The 20,926-nt window shown below is 37.7% G+C and overlaps 1 protein-coding gene across 1 annotated transcript in view; it reads left to right on the forward strand.

Moving 5' to 3' along the window:
* The window catches only part of CDKL3 (cyclin dependent kinase like 3), a gene marked incomplete at its 3' end in the record, with an annotated part of 75,059 nt that extends 57,597 nt beyond the window's left edge, over positions 1 to 17,462 (forward strand). Inside the window, exons 13-15 of the mRNA XM_080804747.1 lie at positions 25 to 122; positions 3,387 to 3,444; positions 17,407 to 17,462. Coding sequence (XP_080660873.1) covers positions 25 to 122; positions 3,387 to 3,444; positions 17,407 to 17,462 — 212 coding nt within the window. The remainder of the gene's footprint in view (positions 1 to 24; positions 123 to 3,386; positions 3,445 to 17,406) is intronic.
* Positions 17,463 to 20,926: the final 3,464 nt, after the last annotated feature.

Consider the following 20,926-nt stretch of genomic DNA (forward strand, 5'->3'; position numbering starts at 1 on the left):
TCATTGTATATATTTCTGCAAAAGTTAAACAGATAAAGGTGCTGAAGAGGGAATCAAAGAAAACAGATTCATCTAAAATACCAACTTTACTTAATGTGGATGAAAATCAAGAAAAACATGAGGTAAAACTTTTCTGTTTATAGTTTTAGTATGGAGTGTCATTTGGAACCCTTGACTTGGTATGTAAATTTAGTTATTACTATTGGAAAGTTATATAAAAATTCAAAAGTATGTAGTCTTTGAACATGAGAAACAGGTCTGTATTCTCTTAAAATGACATGTTAAATAAAAGTTATTTTGGGGGGGTAATTAATACCAGCCCTCATTTGAATGTTGAGTGATTAGAACATATGGTACCCAGGGAAAGTATTATGTATGTTATGTGTATTACATAATATTGGGCAGGTAAACCATGCCAGAGGAAACAAATAATGGTGTGAACATATTGTTATACTAGTCATAGGAACATATGTATTTATCATTAGCTCCTGCCTTCCTGTTTTCAGTTTATCTTTGCTGTCCACCTATTGTTCTATATAAGATTTGTTCTCAGCCAGCTATCAGATAACTGTGTTAAAATGTCCCAATCCCAGGGCGCCTGGGTGGCTCAGTGGGTTAAGCCTCTGCCTTTGGCTTGGGCCCTGATCTCAGGGTCCTGGGATCGAGACTGGCATCAGGCTCTCTGCTCAGCAGGGAGTCTGCTTCCTCCTCTTTCTCTGCCTGCTTCTCTGCCTACTTATGATCTTTGTCAAATAAATAAATAAAATCTTCATTAAAAAAAAAAAAATGTCTGGGGCGCCTGGGTGGCTCAGTTGGTTGGGCAACTGCCTTCAGCTCAGGAGTCCTGAGCTCAGATCCTGGAGTCCGGGGATCGAGTCCCACATCGGGCTCCCTGCTCAGCAGGGAGTCTGCTTCTCCCTCTGACCTCTCTCCTCCTTCTCCCTCTGACCTCTCTCCTCTCATGCTCTCTCTATCTCTCTCAAATAAATAAATAAATCTTAAAAAAAAAAAGTCCCAATCCCTACCCACCAGAGTCTTGAATTTTATTCAGAAATCTTGAAGATCCTCAGTACCCAAATGCATACTCTCTAAAGACACTCTTTAAGGAAGGGGAATTGTGCTCAGCATCCACTTAATTAAATCATGTAGATGGCCTTCTATTCCACACATTTATAAGGTCATCAACTCCATTATATCAGTTTCTTATTTTATAAATAAAATTGATTACATTTTTTATTCATGATAAAGTTAGTGCATAGTTATTAAGGAAATTTGGAGAAATTAGAAAAATAGTGAAACTTCCAAACCATATTAAAAGATATTTTCCCTATGTCTATTCAGTCTCTAAGTCATTTGGATTAAAGAGTTACCAGATAACTGTTAGATACATCTTCATATTGATGCTTATGCCTTATTTTTGGCTTAGAACTTAAGAACTCCACAGTCCTCTTTGCAGAAAAGAGATATTTTCTAGACAGAACAAGAAAGTCATTAATGGTCATCTTTTAGTTCACTATAGGAAGTGATAAGGTGCCTTTAAATTCTTAAACTTGGGTGACTTACTGATGTCCCAGGATGTTGAGCAGCACACCCTTTGCACACTTTTTGAATGACTAAAATGAGACTCCCGAGTTTGTGTATTAGGCTCCCAGTAGTGTGCTGCCTGTGTTTATCCTACTGTCCTATGAGAGCCTCTGGAACTAAATTTATATTCCAACGCAGGAAGAAAGGAACTCTTCAGACAGTTCTTTCATTAAAAAAATACATAAATAAATTGGAAGGGGAAATCTCTTCTTGCTCATGTGGTGTGGAACTGCTTAAAAGTGACCTAAGAGTGACCTTGAAACAGAGTTATTAGAGTAGTCATCAATGATGGTTGTAGTTTCTTTGTGTTATCTCTTCATATGCAGTTCTGAGAAGCCAGTGAAATTGTATGTAAGGCTAGTCCAAACACTTTCAATACATTAATGTCAGAATTAAGAAAATGTCCTAAATTATGAGTTGGTAGTTTGTTACTTTAAAGATTTTATTTATTTATTTGACAGACAGAGATCACAAGTAGGCAGAGAGGCAGGCGGAGAGAAGGGGGTTGGGAAGCAGGGCTCCCCGCTGAGCAGAGAGCCCAATGCAAGGCATGATCCCAGGACCCTGGGATCATGACCTGAGCTGAAGGCAGAGGCTTTAACCCACTGAGCCACCCAGGCACCCCAGTAGTCTGTTACTTTAAAGCACAAGAGAGTACTACATGTTTTTAGAAGTGCAAGATAGGAAATAGCAACCTTTTTGTTATATTCTTGGCTGTGTCATTGACTTGTTTTTTAATTACCTACTCAGATCCAAGTGTTTCCTAGTTGTACCTTCAATTCTTTCAGACATCTTAAATGTATACTGAATTAGTATATACATACACTGAATAGATAATATGATCTAAGAGAAAACCTAAATTACTGCTGATGAGTTAGACAAGAGAGGAAAGAGTCCATACAAAGCCACCTTCCATTCTGTCATGATGATCATGAGTAATACTTTGCTAAGTAGTCTCCCTTAAAAAACAAACCCCAGTTGCAAACTACAAGTGCTTATCTGTGGCTGTATTTCCTTAGCCAAAGACTCACCATTTCCTCAATTAAGGTACTGTTTTTATTTACTTTTTAGAATACAGGAAATGTACAAACTGAAAGGAAGAAGAACCTGCCAGATGTAGAGTAGAAAATGCAGCTGCTGAAAATTCAGGGAATCCCAGAATTGTTGTATGGGTTTAAAAAATCCTTTTTATTGATATTAGATACACAAAAAAATACTGACTAGAGAATTCTACAGATATATCATAAATCCTGTGTAGTTATATGTATATTCACCTAAATTTGTTTTTACATTAATCTTTAAATTATTCATGTTTTCTTAATTTGAACACTAATTTAAACAAATTGCCTGACTGGTACATCCTAATAAAACTGCAACTTACATTAAATCAAATAATTTTATTTGATCTATTATCTTAGTTATGTATGATTAATGGTCATTCTTAGCTTGGTTCAGAACTTTATAATTATAGAAGGAAAAGTTTCAAATTGTGTAATGAAGTGAGTCCCAGTGTCTGGGAGCACCAAACATTTCTGAACAATTATACTTGATAAGCATGAAATATGGATTTGGTTCCACACTGAACATTCTAGAACAGCATTTAAACATATCATGAAGTTCATTTAAAAGGGCAGAAGTAGGGGAAAACATTGAAGCAAATCTTTTGGCTTGACTAGCACATTTATCAATTAGTAGTTTACATAGAATATATTGTTAACATATAACTTAATACAGTCAAGGTTTTGGCAGCATATATTTTAGTTCTTATTGCTGGTTCTTATTGGCTTGGTTTCTGATTTTAGGGTGGAGATGGCCATTTTAAGGGGAAGAATTTGAAGAGGAACAGATTTTTTTTTTCTGGTAGTGTCTTTTCTTTTAAATCTGAAAAATACAAATTGGCAAGTTTTCTCTTATCTTATATACAATAGAAATGTAACATGGGCTACTAAGACAGCCACACGTCTTACATTAGCATCCTCCAACTTGTTCCGTCAGCAAACCATTCACTCTTTTCTTATTTCTTTCTTCTAAGATTTCTGGTGGTTTAGAATTATGAAGTCATCTCCCCTCTCTGCCTGCTTCTTTACTTGCCATGATTACTGAGTAAGTAACACATACTGTCATATGACACACCCTGTACTTATGCTGATCTCTGCCCTCTGCTAGTCACATAACCTTTAGTGTGTTTTATTTCCTACAAATGCTCAGGCTTCCTGAAGTGAGTCCTTAATGAAATATCTGACCCATTGTTTTAAAGGCTGTTCTTTCCCTTCCATGGTTAAAAATACATTCTTAGCTGTAAAGGTATTTGTAGCATTTACAAAATACCTGAAAATTATTCAAATGTTAGTTAAATTCTTTCTTTTTCTTTTCTTTTCTTTTTTTTAAATTCCACTGAGTTGAGAATTCTTTTATTCTTTTAAACAACTCCCAGCACTCTTCCAGTTTCCTAGTTCCATCGATAGTGCCTTTTATGTGGTACAGACTTTTTCTATTCCATAAATCAAATTATATACAACCCATAGATGCACACTAAGAAAATCCTTGATTTTACTATTCTTCAAAAAACAACAACAACAACAATGAAAAAGGATTATCTGGTGTTTTACCAGGGCTGTACCTGATTTGTATTTACTACATAGACATGAAAAACAAAGGAAAACATTTCTTTATTTTACTATTGTAGTCTCTTTTCATCTCATTTTAAAGTTGATTGGAATTCATACCTGAGATTGTTATACATAAGATACCATTCTAACAGAATTCCTGTTACTTTTAGCAACTAATCTCCAGGGACATTAAAACTTGTTCCCTCTAGTAGGTTCAACAGATACAAGTCTGCCTCTTATCTGTTCCATTTGTATATTTGTTGATCTTACATCAGTATCACTGGATTCAATTTCTACAAAAATGCTTACTTGGTTTTAATTGGGATTGTGTTAAATCTATACATCAATTTGAGGAAAATTGGTATTTTATTTTTAAGATTTTATTTATTTATTTGACAGAGAGATCACAAGTAGGCAGAGAGGCAGGCAGAGAGAGAGGGGGAAGCAGGCTCCCCGCAGAGCAGAGAGCCCGATGTGGGGCTCGATTCCAGGACCCCAAGATCATGACCTGAGCTGAAGGCAGAGGCTCAACCCACTGAGCCACCCAGGTGCCCTGAAAATTGGTATCTTAATAATATTAAGTCTCGCAATACATGAGCATGGTATAAACTCTCCATTTATTTAGATCTTTAATTTCTGTCTGTAATATTTTACAGAAGTCTTATACATTAGTCACTAAATTTATTTCCATATGTTTTGTTTTTTGATGCATTATTAATGGTGTTGTTTTTTAATATCATCTTCTAGTTAGTTTTGCTAATATACAGAAGTACAATTTGTTTTTCTATATTGATCTTGTATTCTGAGACTTTGCAAAATTCGTTTATTGGTTCTAGTAGGTTTCCTTCCCTCGTTCCTTTATTTGTTCCTTCCTTTCTTCTTTTTTTTTGGTCTATTCCTTATGATTTTCCACATAAGTAATCATAACATCTGCAGATAAAAGTAGTTTTACTTCTTCCTTTCCAATGTTTATGCTTTTTATTACTTTTTCTCACCTTGTTGTACTGACTAGGACATGTGATAATATTGAACAGACGTAGCGAGAGAAGACATCCATAACTTTTTTTCCTATACCAGAGGAAAAACATTCAGCTTTTTCCCATTAAGTATGATATTAGTTGTAGATTTTATGTAGATGATTTTTTTTGCAGATGATTTTTATTACATTAAGGAAGATTCCTTCTGTTTCTCTTTGCTCAGTGTCCTTACCATGAACAGGCATTAAACTTTGTTAAATTCTTCTCCCATGTCAGCTGAGATGTTCATATGTTTTTCTTCTTTATTCTGTTACTGTGAATTATATTAACTGATATTTGAATGTTAAATCAACTCTACATTTCCAGGATTAAATTCCACTTGATCCTTTTTATGTTGTTTTGGATTTGATTGGTTAATATTTTATTAAGGATTTTGGCACCTATGTTAATGAAGGATTTTAGTCCCTTTTTTTGCTTTTCCTATTGTCCTTGTTTAGTTTTGGTATCAGTCTTAATGTTGCTTTATAACTGAGTTGGGATGTGTTTTCTCTTTCTCTCTTTTCTGAAAGAATTTGTGTAGGATTGATTTTATATTCTCCTTAAATGTTTGTTAGAACTCACCACAGAGGCCAGTGAAGCCTGGAATTTTCTTTGTGGAAGTATTTTAATATACAAATTCAATTTCCTTAAATTTATTTAATAAATATAGAAATATCCACATCTATTATTTCTCTTTGTATCAGTTTTGGTAATTTGCCTCTTTCAGGGGATTTATTCATTTCATCAAAGTTGCTGATGTTATTAGCATAACATTGATTATCATTTTTCTCTTGTTATTTTAAAGCTGGTAAGATCTATGGTGATGTCCCCTTTATCATTTCTTGTAGTGGTGATTTGTGTTTTCTTTTTTCTTGGTAACTCTAGCTACAGGTTTATCAGTTTTAGTAATTTTTTCAAAGAACCAGCTTTTGATTTCATTGATTATTTCTATAGTTTTTTTTGCCAATTTTATTGATTTATGATTGATTGATTTATCTTTGTCATTTTTTCCTCCATTTATTTTGGGTTTAATTTGTTCTTTGTGATGTTGTGATATAAGAAATATGTGTATTTGGTCTTCATCACCTGTTCCTGGCACAGAGTTCCTAAAAACACTTACAATTTTCTAACTAATGGGGATGAGAAGAGCATCTTTTGTTATTAATATTCAATTCCTTACAACCATCCCTGATTTTCATTTATTTTTGAGGGCTCAAACTTATAACCCTGAGATCAAGAGTCACTTGCTCTACCCACTGAGCCAGCCAGGCACCCCCATACCTAAGTTTATGATAATGAAACTCCTTTCAACCACACCTGAGTTTATGCTAATGAGATGTGACTCAGAGTAAGGGGGCTGGTTCCCAGAGAAACTATCCCTGTGACAAAAGGATTAAAATTTTCAGGTCTGACTTCTAGAAGGAGGAGAAAGGCTAGAGATTGAGCTCATCACCAATAGCCAATGATTTAATTGATCATGTCTATATAATGGAACCTCCATGAAAGCCCTAAACAAAGGGATTAGGAGAGCTTTCCAGCTGGTCAATACATTGAGGTCTTGGGAGAATGACACACCCAGAGAAAGCATGGAAAATCTGCCCTTCTTCCCACGTATTTTGGCCTATGCATCTCTTTCATTTGGCTGTTTCTGAATTCTATCCTATACAAAAACTGATAATACCAAGTAAAGCACTTTCCTGAGTTCTGTGAGCCATTCTAGCAAATTATTAGACCCAAGAAGGAAGTTGTGGGAACTCCTGATTTATAGCCAGTTGGTGAGAAATAGTAGAGGCCCGAACTTGTGACTGGAGTCTGGAATGGGGGACAGTCTTGGACTGAACCCTTAACCTGTGGGCTAACTCCAGCTAGTGTCAGAAGTGTTATGAGTAGAGAAAGCAGTTTTTTCACTTACTTTTCTTTTCTAGTTCCTGAAGGTGGAGCTGAGATCAATGAAAATCTTTTCTTGTATGATCAGTCAAAGCTTTAGATGTCCCTTTTAACTGCAGGCCACAAATTTAAACGGTATTATTTCAATCAGTTAAAAATATTTCCTAATTTCCCTGAAGATTTCTTTAGAAATGTGTTGTTCAAGGGGTAGCTGGGTGTATCAGTCAGTTGGTTAAGCATCTGACTTCAGCTCAGGTCATGATCTCAGGGTTCTGGGATGGAGCCCCACATTGGCCTCCATGTTCAGCAGGGTATCTGCTTGTCCCTCTGCCCCTCCCCCTGCTCATGGTCTTTCTCTGTCAAATGACTAAATAAAATCTTTTTTTAAAAGGTGTGAGTTGTCCAATTATCAACTATTTAGGTCTGTTTCAAATATCTTAGTGTTTTCATTTTTTAAAAAACATTTTATTCATTTATTTGACAGAGAGAGATCACAAGTAGGCAGAGAGGCAGGCAGGAAGCAGGCTCCCTGGTGAATAGAGAGCCCGATGCAGGGCTCCATCCCAGGACCCTGAGATCATGACCTGAGCCAAAGGCAGGGGCCTCAACACACTGAGCCACCCAGGCGCCCCAGTGTTTTCATTTTTTAATTTAATTCCATTTTAATTTAATTTAATTACATTGTGGTCAGAGAATATGTTATTTCAGCCCTTTTAAATCCATTGAGACTTATTTTATGTCCCAGAATATGGTCTATCTTAGTGAATGTTGAATGATCTTGAAAAGAATGTGTACACTTGAAAAGGACTTTTCTTCTTTTTAAAGTTTTACTTACTCATTTTTTAAGTTTTACTTATTCATTTTAGAGAGAGAGAGAAAGAGGAGGGGAGGGGCAGAGGGAGACAGAGAAAGAATCTCAAGCAGACTCTGTGCAGAGTGCCACATGGGGCTTTATCCCATAACCATGAGATCATGACCCGAGCTGAAACCAAGAGTTAGATGCTCAACTGACTCAACTACCCAGGCACCCCTTGAAAAGAATTATTCTTTTTTTTAAAAGAAGATTTTATTTATTTATTTGACAGACAGAGATCACAAGTAGGCAAAGAGGCAAGCACAGAGAGAGGAGGAAGCAGTCTCCCTGCTGAGCAGAGAGCCCAATGCGGGGCTTGATGCGGGGCTCGATCCCATGACCCTGGGATCATGACCCGAGCTGAAGGCAGAGGCTCCAACCCACTAAGCCACCCAGGCGCCCTGAAAAGAATTATTCTTGAAAATACATGTATTTTGCTGAAGTTGGGTGTAGTGTTCTATAAATGACAATTAGGTCAAGTTGCTTGATAGTGTATTTAGGTCTCATATCTTTACTGATTTTTTAGTCTACCTGTCTTATCAGTTGCTGATGGGGGAATACTGAAATCTTTATGTCTGTAGATTTGTTTGTTTCTCCTTTCCATCCTATTAGTAGTTGCTTTATGCATTTTGAAGTTCTATTATTAGGTGCATATATATTTAGGGCCTTTATATTTCTGATGAAAACAGTTGTTTTACATGTTTTGTCCGGTTTTATTATTGCTTAAGGTAAGACCAATACCTGCTACTCCATCATGACTAGAACTAGAGGTTCAGTTTAAGAGTTTTGGTAGTGGAGGGGTGCCTGGATGTCTCAGTTGGTTAAGCATCTGCCTTTGGTTCAGGTCATGATCTCAGGGTTCTGGGACTGAGTCCTGCGTCAAGCTCCCTGCTTGATCCCAGGACTCTGAGATCATGACCTGAGCTGAAGGTAGACACTTAAATGACTGAACCACCCAGACATCCCACATATGACTTTGTCTTATAAATGTTATAAAGCATTTTTTAAAAACAAATTGTTGAAATAATGAGTTGCTTACATCAAAACTGAAAATGTTTCATGGTGGCTAAAACATGATGACATTAAGATGGAGCTTGGAGAATCTTCTTTTTCTTTAAGTTTTTTTTTTTTTTAAGATTTTACTTATTTATTTGACAGAGAGAGAAGGAGCACAAGTGGGCAAGGCGGCAGGCAGAGAAAGAGGGAGAAATAGGCTCCCCATTGAGCAAGGAGCTCGATGTGGGTCTTGATCCTAGGACCCTAGGATCAGGACTTGAGCCAAAGGCAGCTGCTTAACTGACTGAGCCACCCAGGCACCCCAGAGCTTGGAAAATCTTTGAAAGATGATATAGTCCTGATTCCTGTGTTTAAGTTATTTCTATTCCATTCCTATGGCGCTTTTGTCGACTCTCCCAGAGGAGATGGATTTCCAAGGCCTGAGTAATGGTAGTTTATAAAGTAGTTTCAGTGCTCACTAAGGCCCCAAGTGTGGTAGACTGCTGATGCAGAGTTGACATTTTCATCAAACTCATGGTTGAGAAAGTCATACTTTTTAAGTGCATAGTTCTGTAAATAGGAAAATCTGAAGCAAATACATAGGGATGCCAAGAAGAGGACAACTTAGCTTAATACAGAATTGCACAGCTGTCCAAAGTATAAATTGAAGGACCCTAAATGGAAATTGGCCTATGTTAGTGAAACTACCAGCAGAATTGCATAAGGAAATGGTCAAGAAATTTTAGGTGATGTATGAACCATAAATCACAAGATGATACAAAACAACAAGAAAGCATTCTTTTCATTTTAATAAAAAGCAAAAATATAGAAACAAATAAAATATCCTACTATCCTGCTAGTCTCCTAACTGCCTACATTCTCCCCGTACAATGTTAGGAAAAGATGATAACTGATGGCTCTGTAAAAGCAGAGAATTATAATGATTTCTCTTCTTTTCTAAAAAAAGTAATCCTGAAGTCAGATAATGAGAAGTATGTACTTACAATGGGTGAGATGAAAGCCAAACTAAAAGAGAAGAGAACAAAACTAGTTAAAGTTGTGGTGTATTCGGTCTTCTCTAATATATTGTCATTCATCCTAGGATTGCTGAGAGATAGTTGCTATAGATTAGCTATGAGTGATTATTATGGAGACCTCCCAGAAGGCATACAAATGTAGTACCCTTCTTTAAAATGTCATTGGCAAGGGCGCCTGGATGGCTCAGTTGGTTGTGTCTGATTCTTGGTTTTGGTTCAAGTCATGACCTCATGGGTCATGAGATTGAGCCCCACGTTGGTCTCCATGCTTAGCTGGGAGTCTGCTTGAAAATTCTCTCCCTCTCCCTCTGCCTCCCCCACTCACTTCTACTCACTCACTCTCTCTCAAATAAATAAATAAATCTTGAAAAAAAAATGTTATTGGGAAAAAGAAAGAGAACAGATTTATTTTCTTTAGTTTTGAAATCTGAAGACCTAAGAAAAATCACCAGACGGTTGATTTATAGCTATCTGGAGGGATGGTGCACAATAATTATCATGAATTTGTTTTATCTGGTTAGTTTATCCTAATAATAGCTTAGTGGGCCCTGTAAACAAAGGGAAAGCAAGATATATAATGGCTTTGTAGTTTAAACAATCAAAAAGCATTTGGACTCAGTTTTTAGACCTTCTCTTTTCTGTCTATACTCCTGGGTGAACTCATCCAGATTCATGGTCTTAAATACTGTTTACATACTGAGTATTCTCAGTTCTTTCTCTCCAGCCTGGATTTGACCCCTAAACTCTATACTCACATTCCCATTCAACTGTTCCACTAAGACATATAATAGGAATCTCCAACTTCACATGTCCAGAATTAAGGTCCTGATCTCTACCTCACTCCCTCCTAGCTCCTCCATATTTCCCACATCTTAGTTAAGGGTAACTCCATTCTTCCATATCTTGGAGTAACATCTTGGGGAAATATCTTGGAGTAATCCTTGACTTCTCTTTTTCTCTTATACCCTACACAGCTATACCTTGAAAGAATTTCCAGAATTTGAGTACTTTTTACTCCTCTACTCCTATGCACATTTCTTGCCCATTGTACAGGACAACCTCCTTACTGGTTTTTACTCATATCTAAAGCCATTTCTACTTAAAATTACAACTTCTACCATTCCTATTATCTTTTTAAACTTTTTCATATAGCATTTCTCTACCTGATAAGTTACATAACTTTACTTAATTTGTTTATTAATGGTCTCCCTCCACTAAAATATTCCAGGCACCTTTCTAGACATGGGAAATACAGCAATGAGCAAAATACTAGATCTCTGTTCCATGAGTTCCTGATTTCTTTACTTACATGTATCGATACACATGGCATTGAAAGAATAAATGATCCTGTGAAATGTATACCTCAAAGCAGTAAATAAAATGAATTTTGCCTTAGATTGACTTTCATACTGATTTTAGGTTAAGGTTCTTTCTCTTCACAAGTAGCTTTCATTTAATGGGTAGCATGGTATAGATTGCAGGTGTCCAGTGGTTATTATGTAGTCTATATGCCCCTAGCCCAAGAGTAAAAACAATTCTCAAGTTCTCTTTGAAATCAGATAATCCTAACCTCCTCCAGAGGGAGCTCAGGGTACAGCATTTTCAGTATCTGGAGCTAGTCTCAGTCCTGGTTTAACAGAGGACAAGGCATTCCTGTCCTCTGTTAGACTGAACTTCAGTGTGTGAAGGTGGGGTACTAATAAAGCAATGTTTTTTGCTCTAAATCAATGTGATTTTTTGCCCCCCCTAGAAGAGGGATGCAATAGAAATGCATGCTAGGAATTAGACTTTTTCACATGAATGATTCCAAAATCTATGGACATTTCAAACCAAGCAATAGATCATTTATATACATTTCAGGCAGCATCTCTTGGGCTTCTCTGACTAATCACTTTGTGGCTACTAATTATTACATTGAACAGTATTATTAAAATCTTTAAAGCATATTGGGGTACCTGGGTGGCTCAGTTGATTAAGCATCTGCCTTTGGCTCAGTTCATGATCTCAGGGTCCTGGGATGGAGCCCTGTGTCAGGCTTCATGATGGGCATTGAGCCTGCTTAAGCTGCTCTCCCACTCCTTCTGTCCCTCCATCCTCCCACACATGTGCACTCTCTCTCTCTCTCAAAAAAAAAAAAATTAAAAAATAATTTAGCCGTTCACAGGGCCTTTGGAGTTTCCCTCAAGGATGCAGAGTTATGCTCTGTAATTTTAGTTCTGTTGTCCAAGTTCTCTGAATTTATCCTGACTTCATTCCCTTTGAAAATACATTTGGTGTAGAGATCTTCTCTATTCTTGTCGCACACTGCCTGTGAACATTCTGAGGGTATTTGTGCCTTGGTCTCCCATTTGTTTAGATAAGTTGGCCATAGAGAAAAATACATCAATTATCTGCTCTTCGAGCATAAAATGTTTCATTAAATATAAGAGTAAGCATGGCATTTAGAACTTTACATTTGATCTTAGCCAAAAGGCAGAGAGCGTTGGCATTTAGAGCTCTAGAATTGTATAATATAGCTCCTTTTGTAGTTAGGAAAAAAAAATCTCTGCAGATTCATTATCATTTTCTAGAGTTGTGCTATGTTAAATGGGAGATACTTGTATTGTAGTTCTGTTCCATCCTAGGAAAACCCAGTGTAGATCAGCAGATCCCAACTTTCATCTTTTGAGGCTACATTGGACTTTCTCAAAGTCTTTGTAACTTAGTGGAGCAGGTAAGGTGATGTTACAAACATGGCTATGTTAGGGTGTTGAGAGGATGAGTTAGTGGCTAATAGAGGGAGATCCAGGTATGATGGAGCCTGAAGCTTTCACATTTCAGAGCCCTTTTTGGAGAAAAAGAACAAAAAATTGTCATTCAAAAATTGCTAAGGTATTCTCTTTTTAAAAGATTTTATTTATTTATTTATTTGAGAGAGAGAGAAAAAGGGAGCATGAGCAGGGAGGCAGGTAGGGGCAGAGGGGTAGGAAGAAGCCGACTACCCACTGAGCATGGAGCTGATGTGGGGCTCTAGCCCAGAACCTGGGAATCATGAGCTAAGCTGAAGGCAGACACAGCCAACTGAGCCACCCAGGTACCCCGAGACTAGAATTTTGGACATTTTATTTTCTTAAAATGATCCATTACATATTGAGTCTGGCTTCTGTTTTTACCACATAATAAAACCTTTCTTTTGATGGGCACCAGTTATTTCCTAATCATCAAATTCAGTGGCTTTCCTGAAGTCCTTATTTTCCCTGATTTTCTGTCACATTTGATACCATGAATCATCTGTTCCTTCTCGAAACGCTCTCATCTTTTTTGTCACATCATTGTTTTCTTCTCACCTGCGAACACTTTTCTGCTCTACTAATAATTTCTCTTCCTACCTTCTTCTCTGTCACCAGTCTCTGAAGTCCATTTCCTAGGCCTTCCACTCATCCTGTTTCCTTGAGGAAAATGTGCTGCTCTTCTATCTTGACTCTATCTAAATTGGATTAATTTCCCCCAAACTAGCTTTCCTTTCCTTCCTGGGTTTACTTGTTTCTAAAAATGGTAGCATGGTCTACCCGGTTGAAACTTGGCATCGGCTTGATTTTTTTTGTTGTCGTTGTTCATTTTCCATGTATCTGATAGCCACTAGGGCATCAGATCTACTTGATTCATTCTTTCTAACTCATTTGGTCCTCCTACATTGTATTAACTTTTCATTCTTAGCATAACGAGCCTCTCGTATGATTGGGATTCTATTTTTCCTCTAGACTCCCATTTTTTATTGCTTATACTATACATAATACGTCTAAACAAATATTATGTTTCACATCCTGCTTCGTGATGCTAGTTACCTCTTAAATTATATCTTTGTAATTTTATCACTCCACCCCAAGTACCTTTATATAATTAAATACCTTAATATGTAAATTCAAAACAACCTTGGTAGTTTGGAGACTTACTGAAAAATCAAAGAATGATGTTAAAAATGATCAGTAAGAATCTGAGGCATGGTAGTCTCTGAGCAAGCTTGTAAGAAGAAATATTGGGAAGGGAGTTAGTGGTGTCATGCTGCAGTTCCTCTTAAAACTTCAGAGAACTCACAACTCTGTTTGCCTTTAGGAAGGTGTAGTTGAATATTTTCGGAAGTTTCAGACTTCTTAGATCAAAAGCAAAGCTGCTTTTTCATTTCTGGCTTACCAAGTACCTGACAACATGTATGCTGCATATCCTAAAAAATTCCAATTATAATACCTCTCATCAAAGGCCAAAAGGTATTGGTGATTTGGAGAATGTTTTAGCAGGTCACTCAGGTGAAATGAGATAAAGTCTGGGCCTAGGCAAGGTGGGAGTTGTATTGGAAACTGCACATAAAGCTGAGTCCTTAAAAAGGGATACACTTAGTAAAGGGTGAATTAGACAAAATCTGTTCCTTAAAGACAAATTGTAGAGAAGTTTGTCTGTCTTGTCCTTGGTTCTGGATGGTGAACAAACAAAGAAACAAACAAACAAAACAGCTTTTCCTTGAGAATCCATAACCATCCTTCATACAGTTTTGGTGTCAGAATTCACACTACATGTGTTACCCCAGAAACCCGAGATTAGAATGTAGCCTAAAGTACTAATGTATGGTGATCAAACCAGGTGGCTGGCAGAACCAAACACAAATCCTCTCTGGAGGAGTGTATTTTAAACTAGGGTCTTAAAGAATTTTCACAGATAAATTTCCTATGAATGTAAGTTCACTATTAAAAATAAAAAACACAAAGAAATAAGCTAACATGAATGGGAGTTCACAGACACAGTAAACAGAATCTGCAAAAACTTTATAAATTAAACTTGTCAGATATGTAACTGACAAAGGTTTATTTAATATATGTAAAGAGATAAAGAGACTATTAAATGTAGGATTGAAAATCAAGAGACTATCACAAATAACCAGGCAGGTTTAGAAAAAGAACAAGGTGAAACATCTAGAAATAAAAATATAATCATTAAAATTAGAATCCTGTGGATAGTCCAATAGTAAGTTAGACAGAACTGAAGAGAGAATTAGTGAACTGAGAAATAGATCTAAAGAAATTACTCAGATTATAGCCTAGGGAAATAAGAAGTGGAAAGATAAAGTGGAAGTTAAGAGACATGGATGAAATGTGTGAAGTCTAATATGCAACTATCAGAATTCTGAAAGGAAGACATACAATGAGAGAAGGCAATATTTAAAGAAATGGTAGCTAATACTTTTCCAGAATTGATAAAAAAAAATTCTCAGTTTCAGGAATCCCACTGAATCCTAAGAATAATGAGAATGTAACCTACTCTCGGACACACTGTCCTGAAAGCACACAAGAGCAATTAGTGAAAAAAGTTGAAAGCAGTCAGAGAAAAAGACGGAGCACTGTAAATGAATGAGACAGGTAGAATGGTAACTGAGTTCTCAACAGCATAATGGAAATTAGAAGATGGTTGGAGTAATAAGGCAGATTAACCATCATCTCCCAATATATGTCCTTTGCTTTTTCTTTTGTAATAAAATTCATGATTTTTTAAAAAGGTTTTACTTATTTACTTGACAGAGAGAGATCACAAGCATACAGAGAGGCAGGCAGAGAGAGAGAAGGGGGGAAGCAGGCTCCCCGCTGAGCAGAGAGCCCGACACAGGACCCGATCCCAGGACCCTGAGACTGTGACCTAAGCCTAAGGCAGAGGCTCAACCCACTGAGCCACCCAGGCACCCCAAAACTCATGATTTTTTTTAAAAATTTATTTATTTGACAGACAGAGATCACAAGTAGGCAGAGAGGCAGACAGAGAGAGAGGGGGAAGCAGGCTCCCCGGTGAGCAGAGAGCCCGATGCGGGGCTCGATCCCAGGACCCTGGGATCATGACCTGAGCCGAAGGCAGAGGCTTTAACCCCCTGAGCCACCCAGGTGCCCCAAAACTCATGATTTTTAACTGAACCATGAAAGCCTGGAATAAAAACTACTTTTCCTAGCCTCCTTACAGTTAGCATTATCAAAGAAGTAGTGAAGGTAGTAATTTATATTAAAGTTTAACAAGTCAAAATGTTTGCTTTATTGTCTGCAATTGCTAAGATAATAGAAAAAAATATGAAGCAACTATGTTGCTATGATCACACAGGCTTTCTACAATTCCTGGATCACAACACAGGGAGGTAGTGATTCAAGGAGAGCCTGTCAGTTTTGCTGAGTTGATGAGGTAGGGATGGATATAAGCTCAGGAAGGCCAACGTGGCTACAATCTGCAAGGCAGCATACTAGTGAAGAAAAAGCTATGTAGAGAAGGAACATAGAAATCTACATTGGTTCCCTTCCAATCTTTGTCTGAATACTAATCTGTGAATGTGTGGCAGCCATGAAAATGCATCTCTCAGAACTGCAACTGCAGAGAGTGTGATTGACTTTACCAAAAGAACTGTAAGAATTAGCTAGCTACCAGTAGGAACTGGGGAAATACCCCGGGATTAGATTTTTAGGATATTTGATCAAGGGGAGTAGAATATAAGTCTAGACAAGGAAGAATACATTAACTTGGGAGTACAATCTCAGAACATGGGATTTAACATCCTAGCAAGAATGTTAGCAAATGTAGCAAAATCAGGCTCTTAGAACCCTGAAAAAAGCTATGGCCAACAGTCAGGGAAATAGAAATACTGAATTTGCCTTATAGATGGAATAAAGAGGCTAAGTGAAGTGGGCATACTAGAACAAATTATGTAAGATCAGAAGACCACACAGAGAATGATGTTCCATGGGAGGATGCAGGGGGCACATTTTTCAGTAGGCCCCAGTGAAAGGAGGTGGGAGACCTGTATACTGAAAGCTGTAGCAAGAGAGACTAATGTTAAGCTCCAGACATTGTTATTTTCTGACAAAACCAACTGGCTACTTCACCAAGTCAAGTATGTCAGAATTTTTCTATTCTTGAAGGAGTAGGGTTTCATTTTCACAGAGAGGGATACCTATTCTGAGTTTGGCTATACTTCCCTACCTGAAGATTCTCAGTAGCCTGGGGCTTTCAGAATACCTGGTCCACAAGCATGTAAATACACACAGTGTAGCATCCAACTGCTTCACATTGAAGGAGATGTGGCAGTGGTCCTGTAACCATGGGAGTCACTAGTAGTATCACATATGGTACCATCTCAAAGCAACCAGTCTCACAGAACACTGGACCAGTCTTTATAAGATGTAACTCAAATGGAAGTTCAGAGGCAATCTCATAAAAGAATGATGTGCCACTCCTCAGGAGGTAGAATATATATAAATCAGAGACATTTATAGAGTTCTATATCCCAATAGAAATAATAGGATGCTGTATTTCCCTGGATCTGGGAACCAAGGCATCGAAGAAGGAGAGGTTCCCATCACTTCCAATGACCTATGACCTTTGGGAGTTTTTACTTGGGAGTTTTTACTCTCATCCTTACACAATTGGGCTTTGGTGGAATTGGAGTTCCTGGTCTTCAAAAGAGGCCCATTCTTGCTAGAGGCCACAGCAAGAGTGCTACTGAACTAAGTTATAGCTGTTGCTGTGGAATTTTGGGTTCTTTGTGCCCAGGGACTAGTGGTCAAAAAGAAGAATCACCATGTTGGTAATTGGTCTTAATCAGCAGGGGAAGCTAGAACTGCTGTTTTGTGAAGAGGTCAGGGATATATGTTAAACCCAGCTATTCATTTGAGCACCTCTTGGTACTTCCTTATATTTTGTAACCAGGAATGGACACATGCAGCCACTTCTGACTGAGAAGGGTATGATTACCAAGGTTTTAGACTATCCAGGAATGTAGGTTTGGGTCACACTACCATGTAAGACACCAAGACCTGCCAAAATGATAGATACAGGTGAGGAGAATTCAGAAAGAATCATGGAAGAGAAGGAGTACAGTTGCAATCCTGAGATTCGTTGCAGTTATGAGAGCTTTAATTTGTCTCATTATTCTCCAACTTCTGAGTTTCCTCTCAGAAATAAAGGATAATAGGAATCATGGAGGAGTCTTTCTCTAAATCGTGAGGTGAAGTATATCTATGTGGTGCAATGAGTGAATCTCTGGTGGCCACAAAAATGTACCTCTTGGATCTCTGACTGTGGAGAGCATTATTGACTAGTGGCTCCAGTTGTTGCACTCTGAAATTTGGCACCACATTTACAAGAAAGCCACATTTCCCACGTGTTAATCCAGCTAATGACTGAGTTCATCAAGGATAGTGGCCGGCCTGTTCCTGAGATATGCAGGACTTCTTTGATGGGGAACTTTGGTGTGAAGATTCTCCATCAGGTTCCCAAACTTCCTTAGAACTGTGGTGCAATCTAACCATCTTCCACTCAACCTTACTTTCATTCTTCTCCTTCTGAAGGTCACATCTGCATTGCAATCTTACAACTGTCTTAGTTATCCCTGGCTCCCTTCCCATTTTTCCCTATAGGCACTTACTTCAATAAATTTCTTATATGTCAAGTCCCTTCTTGGCATCTGCTTCTTGGAATATTCAGACCAACAAGACATGTATAGGGTGAAATTTACATGACCAATCAAAGGCTATCTTCAAAGCTGTAAGCTGAATAATTCTTAGAGATCACATAGTGCTAGGAAAAGACTCAGGTTTTTGACAGCCATTGTGGAAAGATCTTGCTGGATAGCTGGGGCATTCAGTAGAGATCTCAGAAGGATTATACCTTAGTAGTAGTGTTAAAATAAACTTAGAATAAAGGCCAATTTAGATCTGCTCTTACAAATTTAGAAGCAAGCTCTTTTGGACCAAGCTGATCTTTAAGTAACTCAATTGCCTGTCAAAACAAACTCAAAACTCTTTAAACAAAAATTAACAAAAAATCCTAATACTCTTATAATGGCCATAATGCCTGCCATTCGAATTAAAATTACTAGATTTGAAAACAACTCAGAAAAGAATTACCCATAATGAAAATTTAAAATCAGTCAATAGAGATAAAGAAATGATGATTATTAGCAGACAAGAACTTTAGGACAGCTGTTACAAAACACTCAAATATTTAAAAGAAAACATGAAAATAATGAAGAAAGAAATGGAATACCAAAAAAAGATCCAAATGGAACTTCTAGAGCTAAAATATACAATATCTGAAGTAAAGTGAAAATTCACTGAACTGAATCCAAAATGGATTAGATATTGTAGAAGAAAATATCAGTGTCCTCCAGACATAACAATAGAATCCATCCAAACTGAAGAATTGAGAAAGTTTGAAATAAAATGAAACAAAATTGAAATAAAGCCAGAATGACTACGGGACACTATTAATCATTCTAATGCATGTGTTCTCAGAAATAGAGGAGAAGAAAGGGAAGAAAAAATATTTGTAAAAAGAATGGCTGAAGTGTTTTTTTTTTCCAAATGTGATAAAAACTATAAATCCTCAGATCCAGATAGGTCAATGAACCCTAACCAGGATAAACACAAAGAAAATTCCAGCAAGGCACATAATAAATTGCTAAAAACTAGGATGTATTAAAACAAAGGCTTACTACTACTGAGGTAGGGTGAGGTCAACAGATCAGGAGGTTGCCAGTGAAAACATTGTTAAATTCATAGATCTCAAGAGAAAGGGATCACTTCATGCCACAGAGGCCCACCTGGGGAAGCACCAGCTTTGGTCAGGAGGTAGGGGGAATGAGAGGGAAAACCTAGGGAAGAGGCTTTAATTTTGGTTTCTGTGGGAAGGAATGCACAGGTCAACATAAGCAGTTTTAGGATTGGCTAGTTTGAATGATTTCAGGAGGCTCTGGGATGTAGGGGCTCTCCTTAATTGTCTCATACCTGGACCTGGGGTGATTAAGCCAAGGGAATAGCGGCCTGCCCTTTAACAGTCTAATAAACGAAGTAGTTGGGATATTACATATGAAAAGAGTGCTTACAGGTGAGTTCTTTACAATCTCTAATAATTGGCTAGCCTTAGGAGGGGCAGTTCCTCCAGGGTCAGCAAGATGTCAAGATGCCAAAGCATCAAAAATACAGAAAATGTAAAGGTATGATTAATATGCAGGGATATAGAGAAAATTGAAAAGCAGAGGAAAACAACACACAGAACGGCAGAGTATATTTGCAATCACATATGTGATAAATAGTAGTATCCATGATATATAAAGAACTCTTAAAACTCAGAAATTCAGTAATACAAAGTCAACCCAATTTTTTAAAAAGATTTTTATTTATTTATTTGGCAGAGAGAGAGATCACAAGTAGGCAGAGAGGCAGGCAGAGAGAGAGGGGGAAGCAGGCTCCCTGCTGAGCAGAGAGCCCGATACGGGGCTTGATCCCAGGACCCTGAGATCATGACCTGAGCTGAAGGTAGAGGCTTAACCCACTGAGCCACCCAGGCACCCTGAAGTCAACCCAATTTTTAAAAAGATTTTATTTATTTATTGGAGAGAGAGTGAGAGAGGCGAGCATGGGGAGGTGCAGAGGGAGAGGGAGAAAGAGAATCTCAAGCAGACTCTGCGCTGAGTGCAGAACCCAACTCTGGACTGGATCCCACTACCCGAGATCACGATTTGAGCCAAAATCAAGATTCAGATGCTTAATCAAGCCAAGTCAACCTAATTTCTTAGATGGGCAAAGGATCTGCTAAAGACTGAATTGCATTCCCCCCACAGAATTCATATGATGAAGTCCTAACACCCACTGTTACTGTATTGGAGATAAGACCTTTAAAGAAATAATTAAGGTTAAAAAAAAGAAATAATTAAGGTTAATAAGATCATAAAGGTATAGCCATGATCTAATAAACTAGTACCCTTCTAAGAAGAGACACCAGAGATCCTTCTTTCTCTCTCTCCTATTTCTTCCAACCCCCATGTGCATGCCCTGAAGAAAGGCCATGTAAGGGCACAGTGAGAAGGTGGTATCTATAAGCCAAGAAGAGAGACTTCACTACAGCCCAACCATGCTGGTACCCTGATCTTGGACTTCCAGCTTT

Source organism: Martes martes (assembly GCF_963455335.1).
Source record: "Martes martes genome assembly, chromosome: 5".
In the NCBI taxonomy this organism is placed as follows: Eukaryota; Metazoa; Chordata; class Mammalia; order Carnivora; family Mustelidae; genus Martes; species Martes martes.